Here is a 21,321-nt window from a genome sequence, read left to right on the forward strand (position 1 = left end):
TTTGGGGGGGCTGACAGACTAACTGGAGGAAGATCAAGTGACCTGGCAGCCAAGTGCAGGGGACTGTAAGAGCAGAGAGCTGACGTTCAGGGTAAGCTTTCCTGAGGAAGGGTCCTGAAGGATGAGTAGGAGTTCACCAGATAAAGAGAAGGAGGCGGGGGATGGGGGAGGGGACACAAATGTTCTCAGAAATGGAAGCAGCCTGGGTGCAAGCCCTGGAGGTGGAAATAGTAGAGCACACATGGGGACCTGGAAATTTCTGGCTGTCTGGAGGGCTGGTTTGCATTAAGACCAGAAGTTTGGCAAGAGCTAGATCATGAGGTCATATGCATAGCATAATAATGCCTTTCTACATTATCCTCCAGGCACGGGAAAGATGCAGAGGAGGCTTCCGCCGTGGGTCAAGATTACATTTACTGGGGTAGTCTCTGGGGAAGGCTTTCTGAAGCAGGTGGTGTGTAAGAAGGAAAACTTACTTCCAGGTTTAGTATCCAGCTGGACATTCCAGGAACATCATCCCAGTTGCTAAAGTTTTTAAATATTCTGGTTGATACCAGTTTGCAGCCAGCAGTTGCCCTGAGCTCCCTATGTGCTCCCCACCTCCTGTTACTGCCCTGTACACTTGGCCTCTCACCCAGAAGATGGGGTTCTCCAGATCTGGCAACTACACGGTTAAGCACCTGGCATGCCTCTCTACGGTCAATGCTCCCGCCCTGCCCCCCCCCCCCATACCAGTGGCTCCACATGTTTAATATCACTCTGCTGCATATACCTGAATCAGTCTTCCAGTTCCAAGAAAGCACCGGAGAACATCAGCTAGAGCTGGACCAGCTCAGACCACTTGGGTCTTATACCATTCCTTGCCCTCTTCCTGCAGGGGAGGCAGGGGAGACTGGACTAGCCACTAGGGCCCATCCTGCAGGGCTGACACAGGCTTGGGAGCTGGGCCCACCTGGGGTCTAGAGCACTTCCAGGCTACGTAGCTTTCCCTGTCTGTTGAGTGGACACACAAGTACTAGCCCTTAGGGTTGTTTTCAGGAATAAATTAAATCATACCTTTAAAAGTCCAAGCACTCAGATGCTAGGATGTTAAATGTACTTACTTACCTTATCTTGGAATAGACATAGTATATGCACATTTGAAAGATAGAAAAGCGTTGAATCAGTCAAGAGTCTTGGCATGAAGGGATATATTCAGAGAATTCAACTGCAGACAGTTTCACGAAGCTACTGGGTCCCCCCCCCCAACTTTATTGAGCTATAATTGACATGTAACACTCTACACAGCGTGTCGATGTGACTCACTCACATACGACAAAATGATCACCACCCTCGCATTAGCTACCACCTCCTGTGTGTCACGTAATTACCAGGTCTTCTTTGTGGTGTTAATATTTAAGACCGATTCTCTTTGTACCTTTTAAGTATATAATACAGTATACCTAACTGTAATCACCATGCTGTATATTAGGTCCCCAGAACTTATTCATCTTCTCACTGGAAGTTGGTACCCTGTGGGCACAAACTGAAAGGGATGTTGAGCTGCCCAGGGCCAGCGATGATGGGAAGCCATTAATTCGTGTCCTGGGTCTGAAGGGGCCAAGGGAGGAAATGTGTTACACTAGAGGCAGCGACTGTAAGCTGTGGAGGAGCGAGCCCTCTGGAAGAGGGACAGGGAATCAATACCCTGACCGCTCCGTCCTCCAGCCCTTGGCTGGCGCCTGTCATGGGCCAGACCCAGCTGGGAGCCGGAGAGCGAGGTCACTGTGGATGCAGACCGTGGAGGGCAGTCTCCCAGGGCACAGAGCAGGGTGCAGGCTGGCATGGTGGGGCAGGGGGAGGAGAAGGGGCATCCAGCATAGAGGGGGGTGTGCATGTCTCCCCCCTTCCACCTCCTCCCCCGGCATCTAGTTTCCATCCCAGTAGGCAGCCTGTATTACCAATTTCATCCTATCCTTCCAGAAATAGCCCACATACAGAGGAGCAAATGCACTTGTTTGTCTACACAAGTGTTGCATATGATATCTAGTAATTTATACCTTGCTCTTTGACTTGACGTCTCAGGATTCACTCTGTTCTAAAGGCCTCGCTCATTCTTAGTACTGGCAGCATCAAGTCCTTCAGACGGCCATAGGATAACTGGGCGGACCAGTTCCCCGCTGCTAGCTTTGGGGTTGTGTCCAGGCTTCTGCGATTACAAACCGCATTGCCATAAATGCCTCTGAACACGAGTCTTTTGGAGCCCGTCTGTTGGCCAGATGCCCAGAAGAGAGATCACTGGCATAGAAAAAAATGTAGATGCGAAATTTCTAAAGGAAAACATTGAGCAATTTGAAATCATAAATGCGAACGTACAGAAACACTCCTCTAGTGCTCACCGTGTGGGCCGCTGCTCTGGACGCGAACTCCTTGAGTTCTCAGAGCAACCCTAGGGGGTAGTAAGGGGTCTCCCACAAATTTCAACATGTGGCGGGAGAGAGGGGTTGTGACCCTCCCCCAAGGCCCCAGGGAGTTCACCAGCACCAGCTGGAGGTCTGAAGTCAACTCAATTCTGACATTATCTCCCGGGAGATAACATCAGATCCCACAAGTTAGGGCTTCAGTCCTGCAAGTCGGTTTCCCTATGCCATTTGCTAGTCCAGGATGTCGCCTGGGCTCCTGATGACCAGCTGTAGAGAGGAGGTCCCAGCAAGCCTCCTCTGAGTTCAGTTGATTTGCTAGAGTGTCTCACAGAACTCAGAGAAGTCATTTACTTCCTACTAGATGATTAGTTGATTAGAAAAGGATCTAACTCAGAAACAGCCAGATGGAAGAACTGTGTAGGGCAAGATAGGGTGAAGGGTGCACAGCTTCTGTGCCCTCTCTAAGTGTGATGCTTTTCCTGGATCTTCACCTGTTCACCAACCCGGAAGCTCTACGAACACTGTCCTTTTGGATTTTTACGGAGGCTTCATCATAATAGCATGACGGATTAAATCATCGGCCATCGGTGATCGATTCAACCTCCAGCCCCTCCTCCTTCCCCCGAAATCACAGGGTGGGACTGAGAGTTCCAACCCTCCCTTCTTGGTCAGTTCCCCTGGCCTCCAGCCTCCATCCTTAGAAGTTTTCCCAAAGTCGCCCCATTATCATAAAACTCAGTTGTGTTAGAAAGTGGTTTGTTAATGAATATCAAGACACCTATTTCGTTTTTATGACTCTGAAGTGATTTCAGGAACTGGGGACAAGAGACCAGATATTGTAACAAAAAATGCTCCCATGGCTCTTAGCACTCAGGGAATTCTGAGCGTTTTGGAAACTGTGAGACAGGAAACATGGACAAAGACCTAGTATATATGAGACATATATTTTGGTCATCTGAATGACCAAATACGTACAGCCGACCCCTGATTAACACGGGTTTGAACTGAATGGGTCCACTGAAAGTCATGGATTTTTTTCAATAGATACAGTACAGTACTGTAAGTGTATTTTCTTTTCCTTACAATTTTAATAACATTTCCTTTCCTCTAGCTTACTTTCTTACAAGAACCCAGTATGTAGTATATAGTGCATCTACAGAACAGGTATTGATCTGCTATTTGTGTTATCAGTAAGACTTCCAATCAACACAGTCTGTTCACAGTTAAGTTTGTGGGGAATCCGGAGTTATACTTGGATTTTTTGACCATGAGGGGGATGGGCACCTAACCTCTGCGTTGTTCAAGGGCAGCTGGATTTCTTCTAAATCACAGTACGCCGGCATACCTGTTCTTGCGGGCCTTTGGACTGAGGGCCTCGGTTCTTCATTACCGTTGGCCGGAGGCTGCGGTAAATTAATGAGGGTAATCCTTGCTGTGTGGACCTCCCCAACAAAGCCAGCAGGAGAAGCTGCTAGCAAGAGCGAAGTTGCTGTCTTTGATAAGCAAAGCATGGAAATGATATGCCATCACCCTTCCTGTGTTCTTTTATTTGAAGCCTAAGTTCAGCGCATGCACCAGGGGAGGGGATGGCACCAGGCTGCGGACACCAGCGGCCAGCTGGGAAATCGGCCTCATTGTTCAGAGCAGATGGATCCATCTGCAGAGAAGCAAAGCGATTTTTCCCCCGTCCACGAAGCCTAAGGTCTGACCCGGGGACTCAGGCCCAGCTGGGGTGGCTTCGGCTTCCACTTGAGCCCTGTCCCTCAACATGCAGTGTTTGTCGTGTTCAGAGGCCCGATGGAGACGGCTTTTGCACGCGGAAGCTCGTGGAGTCATGGTGCTGTTGCTTTCATGTTACTATTTTCACAGTTTCTAAAACTTAATTTCCAAACCTGGTATAAAGTTTTAAAAAAGGAAACTTGTCTGTGCTGGTCTGAAGGTCTCTGCCAACTCACGCAGAGAGGCCACCCAGCTGGCAGCCAGGCTCCGGGTGGGACTGCAGGACCCAGTCCGGGATGGGGAAGGGGAGCAAGGCCTGGGGTCCCCGCCCTGTCGTGTCACTTGTCACAGAAGCGCAGCCAGATCTCAGTCACATATAGTCAGCTGGGCAGTTCCCAGCCTGTCGTTGGGGAAGTAGGGTTATCACTGCTGGTAGCCGCTAGCCCTGGGCTCTCTGAGACCGGCAGGGCTTCACACCGTCCCTGTGGGAACAGGCTGGGTGGCGGCCGCTCGGCCCTTCTGGAAGGGGGGCTTGAACTGAGGCAGCACAGGGCATGCGTGGGTCAGCAAAGGCCTTGCTGCTAGGAAGCCCTGGAGGCACGTTCCAGCTGGCTCTAGCAGCCACCAGCGATGAGCCTCGGGCAGATGATTTCCTGAGCCTGCGTTTCTTCCCCCATAAAGTGAGTTGTCTTGAGGATGACACGAGAGCACACAAGTTGTTTTAGTTTCTGGTTGCTGCCATAACAAACCTCCACCAACGTGGGGCCCGAAGACAGCACGGATTTATTCTAGTATGCTTGTGGAGGTCGGAAGTCTGTGATCAGTCTCACCACACCACAGCCAAGGTCAGCGGGCTGGTTCTTTCCTCCTGGAGGCTCCAGGGGTGAATCCCATTCCCTGACTCGTCAGTCTCTAGTGGCCGCCCCCGGCCCTCCTCTGTTTTCAGATCACACCCTCGGCGGCCAGTCTCTTCTGTCAACACCTCGCCTTCTCCTCTTTTGCCATCCCATCTCCCTCTGCTTCCTCTTATAAGGACACGCGTGATCACACAATCCAGCGCAATCCCCACATCTCAAGATCCTTAATCACATCTGCAAAACTGCTTTGGCCATATAAGGTCACATTCACAGGTTCCAGGGAATAGGAAGGGGATATCTTTGGGGCCATTACTCAGCCAAACACATAGGTCAAGTGTCCGGCACATAGTTAGCACTCAGTAAACTGCAACTCTTACTACTTTGCCTATGCCCTTTTGGCCAGGGCTGGGGGGTGGGGGGCAGGCAGCGGCATACACCTGCTCACAGGTAGAGGAGACTTGCCAGCAGGGCTGGAGGCTCTTTAAGAAGGGGAGAAAGGTCACTATAAAAAGGGATCTGGGAGAGGTCATGTCCATGGCCTGGGGATTTCAGGCTGGGTTTCCAAGGTGGGGAGGTTCTCTAGGGCCTGAGGAGGTGGTACCACACCCCCGAACTAGAACAAAACCACCTTATCGGAATTTTTCAAGCTCTTGCATAGAGCCAGCTATCTGCCACGTCCAGTTCCAGAGGCTTTACTACAGCAGTTCACTGTCATCCCAGCAGCCCCGTGAGGGCAGGGCTATTCCTGCCACCATTTTACACAGGGAAAAATCAAAGCACAGAGAACTCGTTTAGTCACCCGCGGTCACACAGCGGTGCTCCTTACCACCTCAAAATACCAAAACATTAGTAGCATATTTTTTTTCCTTTTTAAAAAACAAAACCTGCCTATTCTCAAGACTTTTCTACAATGAAGCCATATCATTTTATACTCTGTATTTTATAACGTATACTAAAAATAACCAAAGACAGATTATGAACTTGCGACCCACCAGGTGGCCTTTACGGCTGCCCTGTAGTCTCTGTTCTTATCCCAGGACCTTCTGTCTCCTCTCCTCTTGCCAGAGTCTCCCTCCTTCCATGTCTGGCTCCGCGTTCGTTATAATAGTAATGGGCACGTGACTTAAGTAATGGGCACGTGGCTCAATCTTCTCATTTGTACAACGGCGGTAGAGCCGACCTCACAGGGCAGCATGAACCCTTAGGTTAGTTCTCATTCTTTTCTTTTTCTTTTTTTTTTTTTTAAGATTTTATTTATTTATTTGACAGAGATCACAAGTAGGCAGAGAGGCAGGCAGAGAGAGAGAGAGGGAAGCAGGCTCCCCGCTGAGCAGAGAGCCCGATGCGGGGCTCAATCCAGGACCCTGAGATCATGACCTGAGCCAAAGGCAGCGGCTTAACCCACTGAGCCACCCAGGTGCCCCAGTTCTCATTCTTTTCTTATTAGAAGCAACACTTACAGATCTCCATGCAGGTACTAAAACTAGAAAGCTCTTAGACGAAAATACAGGAGTAAACCTTTGTGACCGTAGGTCAGGCAAAACCTTCTTGGATCTGACACCAAAAGCATAGGCAACAAAAGAAAAAAAAAAAAAAAGATACACTGGACATCATTAAAGACCATTATACTTCAAAGGGCACCATCGAGAAAGTGAGAAGACAACCCACAGGATAGAAAAACTCTTGCAATACGTGATTGGCAATAATATATCTGATGAACGACTTATATCTAGCATATATAAAGAACTTTTGCAACTCAATAATAAAAAAGACAAAAACGCAGTTTAAAAAAGGCAAAGGATCCAAATAGACATTTCCCCTTGAGAGATATACCAGTGGCCATGAAGCCCACGAACCGAAGCTCAGCATCCTTAGCCTTCCTGGAAATGCAAACAAAACCACGCTGGGATGGCGCCTCACAAACCACCATATGGATAAAAATGAAAAGCTGGATCTAGGAAGTGTTAGCAGAGATGTGGGGAAACGGGAGCCCTCAGATGTTAGGGGAGGATGTCAAATGGTTCAGGCACTGTGGTATGAGCCGGCCGTTCCTCACCCGGAACACGGAGTTATCATACGACCCAGAAATTCTACTCCTAATTGTGCACCCAAGAGCAATGAAAACATAGAACCACACAAAAAAAGTTGTGCACAAGTGCCCATAGCAACCAAGCGGTGAAAACAACGCAAACGCTAGAACAGGTGAGCTCAGCCTGCTTTGGGCTCGTGCGATAACATGGGTGGACCTTGAAACAGGGTCCAGAACGCATATTTATATCCCAGCTTGTGGGCGGTCCATAGAATTCCGAAGGGAATGGCTGGTAAGCGTTGTTACAATAGTAACAAAAACCATGATAATGAAAGCCAGTGTTTGTTAAAAGCTCATTTCAGACTCTCAGGAGCATAATGAAGTATTAGCATCCCCATTTCCCAGTTGAGGAAACTGAGACCAGTGAGTCAAGGGCAGATACCTTGAATGTGATGCGTCTCTTATTTGTACTTCCCAGCAGGGACTTAAGCCCCATTTGCCAAATGAAGTCCTGGGGTTGGGTTGGGGTCGAGAAGAAGTTCCCCCGTCAGGCAGGACTCCCTGACTGTACCCTTGCCTATGTCCTTGGTAGTCAGGGGGCTTTCTTCCAGCGAGCTATCCAGGTGGGTGTCTGTGTCCCCAGCTATGGTTCCTGCTCGTGATGACTCTGACCATGATTGTTCTGGAGGAAATGGCCACGGCCGGCCAGAGCTGTGGGCGAGGGGCTATTTTGGGAGAGGGCAGGGCAGCGGCATCCGAAGCATTCCCCACCGCAGGAAGACACTGGGCAGCACTGTCCCTGTCGGCCTCCTCTGCGACCTCCAGAGAGGCTGGCAGAGGTTTGAGCTGGGGACTCCCATTATCTGCCAAATGAAAAAAATCATTTTAATCTTTATTTAACAGATCAGTGGCATGTGGTCCATTTGGGATTTTTAGTCCTCTCCAAAAAAAAATGCTTATTTATTTTATTAACAAGCACCTTGTGGGCTTCCTGTGTCCTGACCACTGCTCCAGGGGCCAGATGACTGGTCATTCGTTACACCATTGCTCCGGTTGCTGCTGTTATTAGCCCCATTTTACAGATGAGGAGGTTGGGGTTCAGGGAGCTCAGACTTGCCAAACGGAGTAGGGGCAGAGGTAGGGCCCCACATCCCAGCTACCTAGCGGTTTAGAGACTGTGCTCTGTGCCCCCGTTCAGTCACTGGTTTTTAGGGGTGTTGTGTGGTGGACTTGGCAGGGCTGCCTTAGGCTATAAGTTCCTCAGGTGCCTGCTGGGTCCCATTCATCCCATCCCTGGTCCCAGCCCATAGAGGACTTAGCCCAGAGTCAGTGGGAAGAGGGTGAGACCTTGGTATAATGGGTAAGAGCTTGGACCGATGCACTTTTCTAGCTGTGTGACCTTGAAAGAGGAACTCCACCTCTCTGAGGTCATTTGTGTTAAGGTGACACAGAGCTGGGCACAAAAAAACTCAACAAATAACAAATTAATATTGTTAGTAGTAGTAGAAGAGACAGTTACTGAGTGAATATATTAAAACAGGCATCAGCGAACTGTTTTTGTAAAAGACCAGATGGCAAACATCTTTGGCCTTGCCAGTCACAGTCTATGTGGCAACTACTTCACTGTAGACAGCGTGTCCACAAGTGGGTGTTGTTGTGTTCCAATAAAACTTTATTTATATGGACACTCAACTGTGAATTCCATGTAATTTTCATGTGTCAGAAAATATTACTCTTGTTTTTTTTTTTTTTTCCAAGTTCAACCATTCAAAAGTGTATAAACCAGTCTTAACTCACCGACAGTATGGCCACCGGCGGTGGGCTCTGGTGGGGGGCCTGTTGGCTGCAGTGTGCCAACCCCTTGCACTAGAACGTGAGCTCTGCGAGGGGGTTTGGGTTGCTTGGTTTGCTGTGATATCCACAGTCCTCAGAACAGTGCCTCGCACACAGTAGGCGCTCTACAAAGTTGTATGAAATGAATGAACCTATATGCAGAAGTGGCAGACTGGAAGCAGCAGTTAGGGGCCTGGGGGTGGGGGAAAGAGGCTGGGGTAGGGGGACGCTCTCAGAAGTGGCTCTGTCGGGTTATTGCCCTGCCCCTATCCCAGAACCACCAGCTTTATTTTTAACCCTGCTGACAAGTGAAATCAAGAAGAGGGACTGCTCCGTGCCCCTCCCATTGCCCCAGTTTCTGCTGCTTTCCTTTCCCACAGGTCAGAGCCATCCCCGGAGACCCTCCCCCCCCAACCCCCGCCCAGGCCTCAGCCCAGACCCAGGGAGTGGTCAGAGGAGAAGAAATGGGTCCGGCATTTCCCTAGCAAGACTCAGAGGAGAAACACTCGAAGCTCTTTGGGTTGAGCAGGCTGGGAGCTGCCCAGCAGGGGTGTAACACACAGATTCCTGGGCTCCTCCCCCTGAGGCTTTGACTCAGGTCTGGGGTGGAGCCTGAGAACCAGCATTCTGACAAGCTCCCAGGTGAGGAAGGGGCCAGGAGGGTGATGGGCCGCACTGTGAGTGGCCCCGGCCCACACGAGCCTGTGGGCAACAGTGGTCCCCCCACCCACCGTGAACTGCCCCAGGTTGTGCCCTGAAGGCCGCTGGTGATATACCCAGGACGCCCTGAGAGACTCCGGAGAGCCTGGAAGGCTGTGGAAAGTGCCCTGGGTTTTATTGTGAACATGGTAGGAAGACTTGCAAAGATTTTAAGCAAGAGTAGAGGCCGCTGGACAATTGGATTAAGCCAGCCCCGGTGCCACTGTGATCAGTTGTAGGGAGTGTGTCGGGGCTTCGAGGAGCAGTGACGGAAGGAGGGAGAAGCTGCCGATGCTGGAGCTATAGCAGGAGTAGGAGAAGGGACCTGGTGAGTCATGGCCTTGGCCGCAGCAGGGAGACAAGGAGGGTGCGGGAGGACCCGGGGGTGACTGACTTGAAGGCTGGGAGTCATTCCTGAGACCAGAGACCTGGGGGAGGGCTGATAAGGGGTTCCATCCGCCAGACTGATGGACACGGGGAAGGGCGGTGGGCTTCCTTTGAACACAGACGCCCTCATTGCCGTGGGCTGTGTGGCCTCCCCTTTCTCCACCCCTGTTCTGGCTACTCTGGACGGGAGGTCCACAGCTGACCCCTCCAGTTCTTCTGGGGCTCTGCGTGCAGGCTGCCGCTCCGGCCTTAGGAAGATCCCTGCAACACAGCTTCCCGGGGCGCCAAGAAACAAGCAAGCACCATCCAGCTTGTGTTACCAAAAAAGGACATTTTCTCCCTTTGAAGGTTTGCCCGGCTCTTTCCCTCCTCCGCCTGACCTGGGGTTTCAGGTTTCCAGGGAAGTGTTTCTGGAAAGTGTAGGAGTTTGAATCTCATGCCTGTGTGTATAGGCAAATGTGAACCTGGGGTTATGCACGTACCACACTCTGTCTTGATGTCATAAACCTCATCGTCCTCCTCCTCCTCTCCTTCACCGCCACCTCCTCCACTGCCACCTCCATCACCACCATCACCTCCTCCACCACCACCATCACCTCCTCCACTGCCACCTCCATCACCACCATCACCTCTGCCATCACCACCACCAACACCACCATCACCTCCTCCACCACCACCATCACCACCTCGACTACCACCTCCTCCACCGCCACCTCCATCACTACCACCACCATTGCCATCACCACACCACCATCATCTTCACCACCACCACCATCACCTCTACCATCACCACCACCATCACTACCATCACCACCATCACGACCACCAACATCATCACCTCCTCCATCACCATCACCTCCTCCACCACCACTACCATCACGACCACCATGATCAACTCCTCTACTACCATCTCCCCCACCACTGACACCACCACCTCCGGTCAGTCCTGTCCTGGCCCAAACACTTCCCTGTGCTGCCTCTTGTCAGTTTTCACCACCTCTTCAAGAGGGGAGAATTACAATCTCATTGTACAGATGAAGAAACTGGGGCACAGAGAGCCAGGGCCACTTATCAACAGTCCTAGAGGCACCATGGGGTTGGGACTAGGGTGACGTGACCAAGGCCATGCAAAAGCACAGGGTCTGATCCAGTCTTTATTTAAATTTTATTCATAGTTTGTTCATTAAGGATTTTTTGGCATTATTTTTGACTTCTAGAAATAGTGCTTTAAAATACTGTTTTATCTTGCTTACTAAGTTTTTGCATCCTCCTTACTTTTGAACCTGAGGTGAATGCGTCATTTACCTACCCTAGCACCAGTCTTGGCAGAGCCAAAGTTGGAATCCAAAGCTGGGCTCTGGACTCGGCCCTGGGCCGCCCCTTCTGCTTATACCTGGGTGCGGGCACGAGCTCACGTACATATTTTTTTTCTTAGAAGTAAACTCTAGACCCAGTGTGGGGCTTGCACTCACGACCCCGGGATCCAGAGTCAAATGCTCTATGGCTGAGCCAGCCAGACGCCCCGTGTTTGTGTCTTCTTTCCTTCAGTAAACATTATTGTGGTAAGGTGGCGTCGTAGAGGGGAGGGCCTGGAGATCAGACAGTTCTGGGTCCTTCCTCCACTGCTCATTATTGAAGGGATAGCCTGTGGCTCAAGGCACAGACTCAAGACCCAGAAGGCCTTGGTTTGAAATCTTGCTCTGCCACTTGCTGGCTGTGTAAGTTTGTGTCAGCTCCTTAAAGCCGCGCGCCCTGCTTTTCTCCTCTGTAGAGAGAAATGCTGGTACTGACGTCTGCTGCCCAGCGTTATTGCGGGGGAGCGGGGTGTCCTAAAGGAGTTAATTTCCATAAAGTTCCTGGCATGTGGCATGTAGTAAATGCTTTTGAGTGTTAACTCATTTTCCGACCTTGAGGAGATACCCTTCTGAGCCTCAGTTTCCCCCTGTGTGAAGGCCAAACAGGAAGAACCACCGCCCAGACTGTGCTGAGGATTGGAGTGAATAACACAGGCAAAGGGCCTCTCCCATGGAAGGAGCTTCGTGAAAGCTCTCTCCCTTATTTCAGGCCCAGTGTTACATGCTGGAGACAGGTACAAAGATAGAGGTCAAGTCCCCGAGGAGCTGGGTCATCTGCGGGGTGGACACTATGCTGACCTTTCACTTCCCCCAAAGGCACCAAACCCTTGCTCCATTTCCTCCACCTGCCTTGCTATCCCCGCCTCTCCTATTACGGAGCTAACTTCCGTTTGTCTTCATGTCAACTTAACTGTCCCATTCTCCCAGAAACCTTCCCTGACCCCACCCTGCCACCGACCTGTATTGTCGCCCTGCTCTACGAGATCACTGCCTTCTCGACTCTTCCTCGATGGCACTGCTCACAACTGCAACCGAAGACCGTTTATTTAATGACCTTTTCTTAAAGACGTCCTGTTGTTCGTTGGCCTTCTTCCTCCCTTACTTCCCGGGGAGGACAGGGACGGGGCTTGTCTTACCCACGGGAGTCTCTGTCCTCAGCTCCTGGCAGGTGTGGCGCATTTGCAAAGTCATGTTCAAGCTCGCAAGCTCTGGAGTCATCTTGCCTGGGTTCGAAATCCCAGCTCCTACAGTTAAGGACCCTGAGACCCAGGGAAAGTTATGTCACCTCTCTGTGCCTCAGTTTTTTTTTTCTGCAAATTGTGGAAAATGGTAACAGCACCAGATTTCCTAAGGCGTGATGATGACTGCAGGAGATAAACTGCCTAATTCCTGCCCGGAGAACTGTGCCTGGCCCAACCCCATGTGCCTGTTACTGTTTCAGCAGGTGCTGCTGGCTAGACTAACAGCTGAAACACACGTCCCCCCCTAATCTCAGGTGCTTAACTCCCAGACACGTACGGTTTGCTTAAATGATCCACGTGGAATGTTTAAGTGTAATGCCTGAATGTTCCCCATTCCAGCGTGGGAACTCTGCCCTATGCAGTAATCATTTCTGGACCTAGGTTCCTTCCACGGTGTTTCTTAACGGGGGGCAGAATTCAGAGTCTGTGAACTTGGATGCTGTCTTAGATTAGACTCCCTAGAAGCTGAGCCTGAGGAGGGGATTTTTTTTTTTTTTTTAAGATTTTGTTTATTTGTTTGAGAGAGAGCAACAGCGGGGGGGCGGGGTGAGCAGCAGAGGGAGAGGGAGAAGCAGATTCCGCGCTGAGCAGGGAGCCCAGTATAGGACTCCATCCCAGGATCCTGGGACCATGACCCGAGCCGAAGGCAGATACTTAACCGACTGAACCACCCAGGTGCCCTGAGGTAGGGATTCTTGAGCAGATGATTTTTTGTGGGGGACACTCTCCGGAGAGAAGGGGAATGATCAAACCAGGGTGTGGTCTTACCTGGCCCCATGGTGGGGGTTCTGGAGCCTGGTTTGTACCACAGAACTGATTCTTCCCAGGGCAAGAGCGGGGCTGGTGGGTGTCATCAGTCGTTAGTTGTGGGCTGTGTGGTTGAGGTGGGGGGGAAGGTAGTTTGGTCTCTAGAACAACATGGCTTCTGCAGTTCTCTGGGACCTTGGTGAGCCATTAGCAGCCTGGTCAGGAGCTGGGGGTAGGTGTACATGCCAGGGAAGTGATCTGGGCAGGGCACTCAGTGTCCACAAAAGATGGAAAAACCATCTTATTTTTACTAACCTCTTACTGAAATGTAGCATTTGCTTCAATTATGGAGGTAGGCAATACACCACAGTAGTATTCGGGACATCTGTGACTTTGCCACCCGTGGAGATTACATGCTTTCATGTCACATTATTTTTGTTGCAGATATCATTTCTTAGGAAGATTTTATTTTATTTTATTTTTTAAAAGATTTTTATTTTATTTATTTGACAGAGATCAAGTAGGCAGAGAGAGAGGAGGAAGCAGGCTCCCTGCTGAGCAGAGAGCCCAATGCGGGGCTCGATCCCAGGACCCTGGGATCATGACCTGAGCCGAAGGCAGAGGCTTTAACTCACTGACCCACCCAGGTGCCCCAAGATTTTATTTTTTAAAGTAATTTCCACACCCAACATGGGACTCGAACTCAACGACCCCAAGATCAAGAGCCTCATGTACACTCTCCCGACTGAACCAGCTAGGCACCCCTATTGTGGGTATCTTTGAAATATCCTTTCTGCTAATCTGTACTTCAAAATTATTGTGGTTAGTTCCTTTGCTAGATATTTTGTTCAATGTGTTCATGAAGAAGAAAATGCATTCTATTACAGATTTGTTCCTCTAATATTTTGGTAATAGCATGTCGGTATAATGACATCCCTTTGTAATCCTGTGTATTTCATGCCTTTTAAAACATCATTCTGAGAAGGGGCCCATGAGTGTCACCAGATGCCAAAGGTCTGTGACACAGAAGAGGTTAAGGTCCCCATTCGGGGGTGTTGGCCTTCCTTCCATTCAAGCAACAAGAGGGGGGAAGGAGAGGATGTAGAGCATCGCACATGAGCTTTTCATGGTCCAGGACTGGAAACCGCATGCATCCTGTCTTCCCACTGTGCACCGGCCAGGACTCAGTCACCTGACCGCGCTGATTGCAAGGGGAACGTGGGCTGTCTGTGTGCCCAGAAGGAAGAAGGCATGGTCTACGGAGCGCACAGCAGTCTGGCCCCCGGGGTTCAATACATACTCACTGGCAGCCCGAGTGAATAAATGCTGTGTCCGGCATGTCTTTGGTGGGCAGAGGTCTGGTTTTCTGGAGGGATCCTGAACCTCTGCCATGTTGTCTCCTTAGGACAAGCCACGCCAAGGCCAAAGCTGAGGCAGCGGAACAGGCCGCCCTTGCTGCCAACCAGGAGTCCAGCATTGCCCGCACTGTGGCCAGGGAGCTGGCTCCGGATTTCTACCAGCCAGGTAGGGCCAGCCAGGGAGGGGATGGGCAGCACAGAGTAAGGGGAGGTCCCGGGGCTGGACATTTTGTTTGTTTGTTTGTTTGCTTGCTTGCTGGAAAGCTGAGATGCCCAAGTGTGTTCACAAATGTCTGTGAGTTCAAGCAACCAGGGAGAGAGGACAGGTATGGCATGGGATGCGGTGACACAAGGAGACCTGTGCTGCGATGGAGGGCGGGGGGTTGCGGAATCAGAGGCTCCTGGTTGTGGACTGGACCTACCCCAGGCTGCCTCCTCTCCATGCTGCAGAAACAGCTGACAGCTGAGCTGATGAAGCTTAGCGAGGGGAGAGGGCTCCGGATGAGGAGGCAAAAAGCCTTGCAGCTCATCACTTTCAGTCTGCCGGTCCCTGAGTGCTGCCCGTGTGTCAGGCACCGTGCTGGGCTCTGCGGTACAAACCCAGGATTCCGGGATCCAGAATCTAGAGGAGCCGAGAATCATGGCAGAATCGGGGAGTGAGGATCAGGGAGTCTATCCCTGTCCTGACTCCACTGCCAGCCAGCTCAGTGACCTTGTTAAGTCCTTTCACTTCTGTAAACCTCAGTTTTCTGATCTATAAAATGGGAGTAAGCATAATATTTACCTTCTTGGGGGTGGGGTGGGTCAAATCATGTCGGGGAGCACAGAGCCCTGCCTATAGCAAGCTCTTGGGAACTGTTGGTTCTGTCTCACTGTTACAACTACATTCCACACAGCCTAAGTTCTGTGAGGCTGGAACAGCGGCTTTGGAAGCTCAGGGGGGCACTTCACCCAGTCAGGCAGGGAAACCCTAGAGAAGGCTGCCCTCAGGAAAGGCTGTTTGAGCTGAATCTTGAAGGCTGAACGAGGGTTCCCCAGGTCAGTGGGTCTCAAACATGACACAGCACGCTGGTCCCACTCCAAGTTTTTGATCCAGTAGATCTGGGGTCCGTGAATGTGCTTTTCTTTTCCTTTTTTTAAAAAAGTATTTTATTTATTATTTATTTGGGAGATGGAGGGCAGAGAGCAGAGGGAGAGAGACAAGCAGACTCCGTACCAAATACAGAGCCTGACTCGGGGCTCAACCCCAGGACCTCAAGATCATACTGAGTTGGGGGATTAACGGATTGAGCCACACAGCCCCCCTGAATGTGCGTTCCTGACAAGGATCAGGCAGTGCGGAAGCTGCTGGTTTGGGACCATCCACTGAGAATCGCGGGGGAGGGGGGGGCCCTCGCAGGGCTGTGTGGGCGGAGCCGACCCGGAGGAAGGTGCAGGTGCGAAGGCACAGAGACTTGGAGCAGAGCGGCAGGCTCAGAGGCTGGAGAGTGGAACAGGCAGGAACCGGTGGGGATGGAGACTTGGCTCCTGGGTAGAGTAGTGGGAGCCCGGGAGCTGGGAGGCTGCTGTTCTCCGCATTGGAGGTTTCATGGTGAGTGGCACGATCAGACTTGTATCTAAACGTTATTCTAGCTGTAGCAGGGACACCACAGGGGACCAGTTGCCGGACTGTGGAGCGCAGATGTGTACCAGGCAGGCTAAGTTGCCTCCTGGCAAGGCGCTCCCCCTGCTGGCCCCAGGAAGAGCGACGCCTCCTGGCTCTGCCTCCGCTCTGGGTGGTGGTAGCAACAGCTGGACCCCGAGCTCCCCATTTTTCATGCATTTTCCCCCACTAATCCTTCCATTAGTATTTATGAAATTGGTACGATTAGGCCATTTTTCAGGTAAGGGAATGGAAGGAAACCAGTGTTGCGGTGAAGCGCATAAACTCTGGAGCCAGTCGGTCTGGGTGCTGGTCCTGGCTCTGAGCTGGGTGACTTTGGGCAAGTGACGTCACGTCTCTGAGCCTCCCTTTCGTCCCCTGTGAGCACGAGGCCAATAATAGCACGGACCTCTTAGGGTTGTTAAAAGGCCGCCGCAACGAGCTGCTCTTTGGAACCCGCTTGATAGTGTGCGGGGCCCACGCTAGACGAGGTGCCGGCCGAGTCACTGAAGCAGGCTGGGCGAGGTTGAAGCGCTCGCCCAGGGCAGGCGGTGGGACCCGGGTTCAAGGGCAGCCTCGCTGGTTGTCCCCTCCCCCCCGCAGGACCCGAGTATCAGAAGCGCCGGCTGCTGCAGGAGATCCTGGAGAACTCGGAGAGCCTGCTCGAGCCCCCGGAGCGGGGCCCAGGGGCCGCGGGGCCCCCGCCGCGCTCCCGCGAGAGCCCGCAGCTGCACGAGCACGAGCCCCTCGGGCCCGAGGGCGGGCCCCCGTCGCCGGCCGGGACGCCGCCGCAGCCCAAGCGGCCCCGCCCGGCGGCGACCAAGGACCGCCTGGCGAGCCCGGGCGCCTGGAACGGGGAGCCGGGCGCCCAGGGCAGCCGGCCGCTCACGCCGTCCGAGGGCGCGGGTCGCCGCAGCCCCGCGCGGCCGCCCACTGAGCACATGGCCATCGAGGCGCTGCAGCCGCCGCCCGCGCCGTCGCAGGAGCCCGAGGTGGCGCTGTACCGGGGCTACCATAGCTACGCCGTGCGCACCGGGCCGCCCGCGCCGCCGCCCTTCGAGGACGAGCCGGAGCCCGAGCCCGAGGCCTCCGGGCCCGACTCCGCGCCGCCGTCGCCGGCCGCCGCCCCGCCGCGGGCCCCAGAGCTCCCGCCCGAGTCCCCGCCCCAGTCCCCGGCCAAGCTGGAGCCCAAGCCCATTGTCCCCAGAGCCGAGCCCAAGGCGAAGGCCCGCAAGACGGAGGCCCGAGGGCTGACCAAGGCGGGGGCCAAGAAGAAGGCTCGGAAGGAGGCGGCGCTGGCAGCCGAGGCCGAAGTGGAGGTGGAGGAGGTGAGGCTGGGGGCAGAAGGGCGTGTCCCAGCTTCGGTCCCCAGGGGTGCTTGGGCTCCACGTGGGATTCCAGTGCGGGGGGGATTTGGGGGTGGGGAGGGTCATGACACAGGATGGGGCAGGGGAAAACCGCAGCAGGGATGTGGGCTTCGTCAAGTATAGCCTCATCAGGACCTGGTAGCCTGAATCCCTGCCGAGTCCCCCCCCACCTTGGGACAGGGGGCGGGCCTTTGTGCCTGCGCTCAGGTCAGCAGGGGGCGGTGCTTTGGAGAAGAGGGTGCCCGGGAGCCCGAAGCAGCTAGGGAGGAGTGAGCGCACCAGGGGAACTAGGGCGATCTGAGCGGAGCACCAGCAGCATCTTCAGCAAGGTGTAGCAGGGAGGGCTTCCTGGCAGTGGAGGAAGGACCCAGTAGGGTTTATTGGAGGGGGCTGGGAGCCAGAAACACAGGGGCCACGGGTGAGGCAAAGTTGTGTGGACTGATGGATGCCATCCAGGGGGGGAATTAGCACAAAGGAAGGATGTTCTGGCTTCCAGGCCCAGCACTGCCCACTGTGCTTTGGGACACATCCTTGTCCTTCTCTGGACCCTATACGGTTTGGTTACTCATTTCCCAGAATCCTTCCAGCTCTGATGGTCTGCTGTCCAGGTGCTGGACACAGCAGTGAGCAGAACGAGGGGTGTTCTCAGGAGGGTTCTTTCAGAAGTTTCTGCTCCTCTGTCTAGCCTTGTTGGGTCTTGGGTGGGGGATGTTTCCGAGGCCGCGGGAACTCAGCTTCTCTCCACTGCTCGCAGGTCCCCAACACTGTCCTTATCTGCATGGTGATCCTGCTGAACATCGGTCTGGCCATCCTCTTCGTTCACCTCCTGACCTGACCCTTGTCTACCAGGTGCGTCCCCTCCCCCTGAACCCCCCACCCTCCCCCCTGCCCGCCGCCCAGGAGCCTGTGGAGAGCTGTGGGCACCAGGGTGCTGGGGGAAGGATGTTGCCCTCTGCGCGTCGGTCCTGCAGCTAATTGAGGCCCTGCCCCCAGCAGAGGGAGGGACGTCGGATTTGTGGATTTGGTAGATCATGCCTTCCTGAACACACACACACACACACACACACACACACACGGACCTCGTTTGCGCAGCATGTGCAGAGCACCTGCCGCCTGTCAGGTGAGCCCTGGGGCTTCCCTCACTCACTCATTCGTCATTTATTCATTCTTCTGACCACCATTTACTGAGCCACTGCTCTGCTGGGATCTAGGGACACAGCAGGGACCCTCTTCTGCCCTAGAAATGGGGTGAAGAGGAGAGTAAACCCGTAACTTACAGCTCGTTATGCAGAAGTCAGACATCCAGACCTGAGGCCGAACAGCCTCTCCCCAGACTGCCACGGTCTCACCGGAGCTTGCCGGACATGGGCAGGCCCCCTCCTCTCTGCCTTCCCTTTCTCTCTTGCCCACTTCAGTCCGTGATGCGTCTGCCCCTCGCCCTCCAGTCCTCTCCCAGCCCTCCCTTCCAGAAACCCTGCTGTCGGTCGGTGGTTGCCCCGTGCTGGAACTGGGAGGGCTTGGTAAGGCCGGGCGAAAAGGAGCTGGGCTGGGCTGGCCTGGGCTGAAGGAAAGTGGCTCTCATGGGTCTCAGGGTGAAGTATCCACGAGAGAGAAAATCTTTTCCCTGCCAGGACCAGCCTTCACACCACAAATCCTGCGCCTGGTGATGCTAACAGAGTTTCTGCCTCTTGCCCTGCCCTCACCCTAAGACCCCACCCCACCCCCTTTCTCAGTCCTACTTTAGTGTGGACTGGAGGTTCCCACTCAGTCCCAGGAGAGGCGAAGGACTCCCTGTCCGGTCACCCAGACTAGCCAGGGACAGTAGTAGCCTGGTAGGTGGTGCCCTGGGGCTGAGCGCTGGGCTCTGCTGGGGCCCGTGTTTCACCGGGATCTGGGCTCTGCTGGCCGCAAGGACTGACGCCTCATGGCCCGACGGGTGGAAGGGCCAACCAGATGACAGCAGGAGGGGGAGGGCCAGGAGAGTGTACCAGGCTCGGGGACAGCAAGGCTGGGAGAGGCCTCAGGGAGCCTCAGGGACTTGACTCTGATTCTGTTGAGTCGGGCTGCCCTGGGGGCTGGGAGAGGTGGGTCCTGGCCCCAGAGAACATCCCGCCTGAGGCTTGAACCCCACGTCGGACCTGGCCCAGCCTCTTCCTTTCTCCCTCCCTCCCTCCCTCTCTCTCCTGAGCCTCTCGCTGTCTCTCTGCAGAGCCAGGAGTTTCTGCCGAGGATGGGAGGGACCCACCTTTCTGCGCTACCAGGCCGGTGGCACTGAGGTCCAGCTCGCCTCCACACCACATCTGTTTAAGGAGGCCTCCCCTGGCCCTGGCGCTGGGTGACAGAAGTGCCCAGAGGAACGGAATGTGCTGGGGATCCTCGGGAGCCCTGTGCCCGGCCTCGAAGGAAGAGCCCTGGTCTCTTGAGCGCGCCTGCCCCTCATCGTCCCCCGTGTTCTCACCTTGCCGCTGGGGTCCCCCTTTCCTGAGCTTTTGTGTGTTTTGGGAGAGGTCACTAAACCAGGATAGTGATACTAACTCCCAGCCCCTTTCCTTCCACCCCTGCCCCCTTTCTTTTAACCGCCTGGCTGCCGAGGGAATGACAGATCCCTGGGGCGGGCGAGCCGGGGACCCAGCCCCCGACGGCGCAGAGGCCCTTGCCTTGAGTGGGCTCCACGCAGCACACACTCTGTCCCCTGCTTACAGATGTTCTGGACGACAACGGAGGAAATGGACATGCTCAGTTTGGGTGCCGGGACCCAGTGCTCCTGTCTCCTCCCACCAGTCCAGTCGGTGTCCCTCTGGACCAAGAGAAGGGAGGGGGACACGAGGCACTGGAGCCTGGGCCGGAAACGGGGCTCAGGGGCTGTTGGGATGGCCCCAGTCTTTGAGAGGGCCTGAGCCCGAGGCTGCATCGCTTGGGGCTTACAGTGTGCCCAGAGCGCTAACGGGCCACCCACAGGAGCTCCGGGGCCGCCAGGAGAACGCTAGCGGGATGGTCGTGGATTGGTTTGTCGGTTTCCCTCACCAGGGCCCACTGCAGCCTCCAGGGAGAATGAGCACGGAAGCCCTCGGAAGCCCGGGCAGATTTCCCTGGGGCACACTCTCAGGCCGGTGCCCAAGACAGGCTGTTTGGCAACAATCGTTTCCCAGGGAGAGAAGATCGAGTCTGGGGTCCCCGATGGGGGTCGTCCGTTGACTACTGAGCCCCTTGGCTTGCTTGGCAGAAGATGGTATTTGCATGTAGCTCATTACAGATGTTTTGTACCACACTGGGTCTCTGGTCCCTTGTGCCTGCGGCTGGGTAGAGGCTGAGGGCTCGCGGACCCCTGCACCAGGGAGGACGGAGGGAAGGGGCGTCCGGGCCCCTCCACACCCAGGGAAGGTGGGGACAATGGCATCCAAGCAGAGCCGCGGGGATGCTCTCTCCTGCTTTTTTCTGGGGACCTTGGGGCTTTGGTGTCCAGCCTCCCCAGGGCAGCTCCCCAACCTCGAGTCTGTTTCTGATGAGGTTGGCCTCGCCTTTCCCCCTCAGGGCGGGGCTGGAATCCTGGGCTGTGGTGTCCCCATCCTCAGGCAGCCCACGGCTCCGTACCCATGTTCGGGCTTCTCTGAACTCCGTGGGAATGACCCGGCTGGCCTGGGGGCACTGCTCAGGGCTGGTGGGCCCCAGGCCTCGGCTCTGAGGA

General features: G+C 54.1%; 1 protein-coding gene and 1 long non-coding RNA gene across 2 annotated transcripts in view; both read left to right on the top strand.

Annotated features, from left to right (window-relative positions):
- The window catches only part of JPH2 (junctophilin 2), a 65,037-nt gene extending 44,133 nt beyond the window's left edge, over window positions 1-20,904 (top strand). The window contains exons 3-6 of the mRNA XM_032350600.1: window positions 14,675-14,793; window positions 16,873-17,597; window positions 18,391-18,485; window positions 19,846-20,904. Coding sequence (XP_032206491.1) covers window positions 14,675-14,793; window positions 16,873-17,597; window positions 18,391-18,471 — 925 coding nt within the window. The 3' untranslated portion in view covers window positions 18,472-18,485; window positions 19,846-20,904. The remainder of the gene's footprint in view (window positions 1-14,674; window positions 14,794-16,872; window positions 17,598-18,390; window positions 18,486-19,845) is intronic.
- On the top strand, window positions 9,489-11,629 carry LOC116594935. Its single transcript, XR_004287466.1, has 3 exons — window positions 9,489-9,867; window positions 11,362-11,488; window positions 11,565-11,629. It is a non-coding gene; the product is annotated as an uncharacterized LOC116594935 (long non-coding RNA).
- Window positions 20,905-21,321: the final 417 nt, after the last annotated feature.

This window comes from Mustela erminea, chromosome 7 (assembly GCF_009829155.1).
Source record: "Mustela erminea isolate mMusErm1 chromosome 7, mMusErm1.Pri, whole genome shotgun sequence".
NCBI classification, from domain to species: domain Eukaryota; kingdom Metazoa; phylum Chordata; class Mammalia; order Carnivora; family Mustelidae; genus Mustela; species Mustela erminea.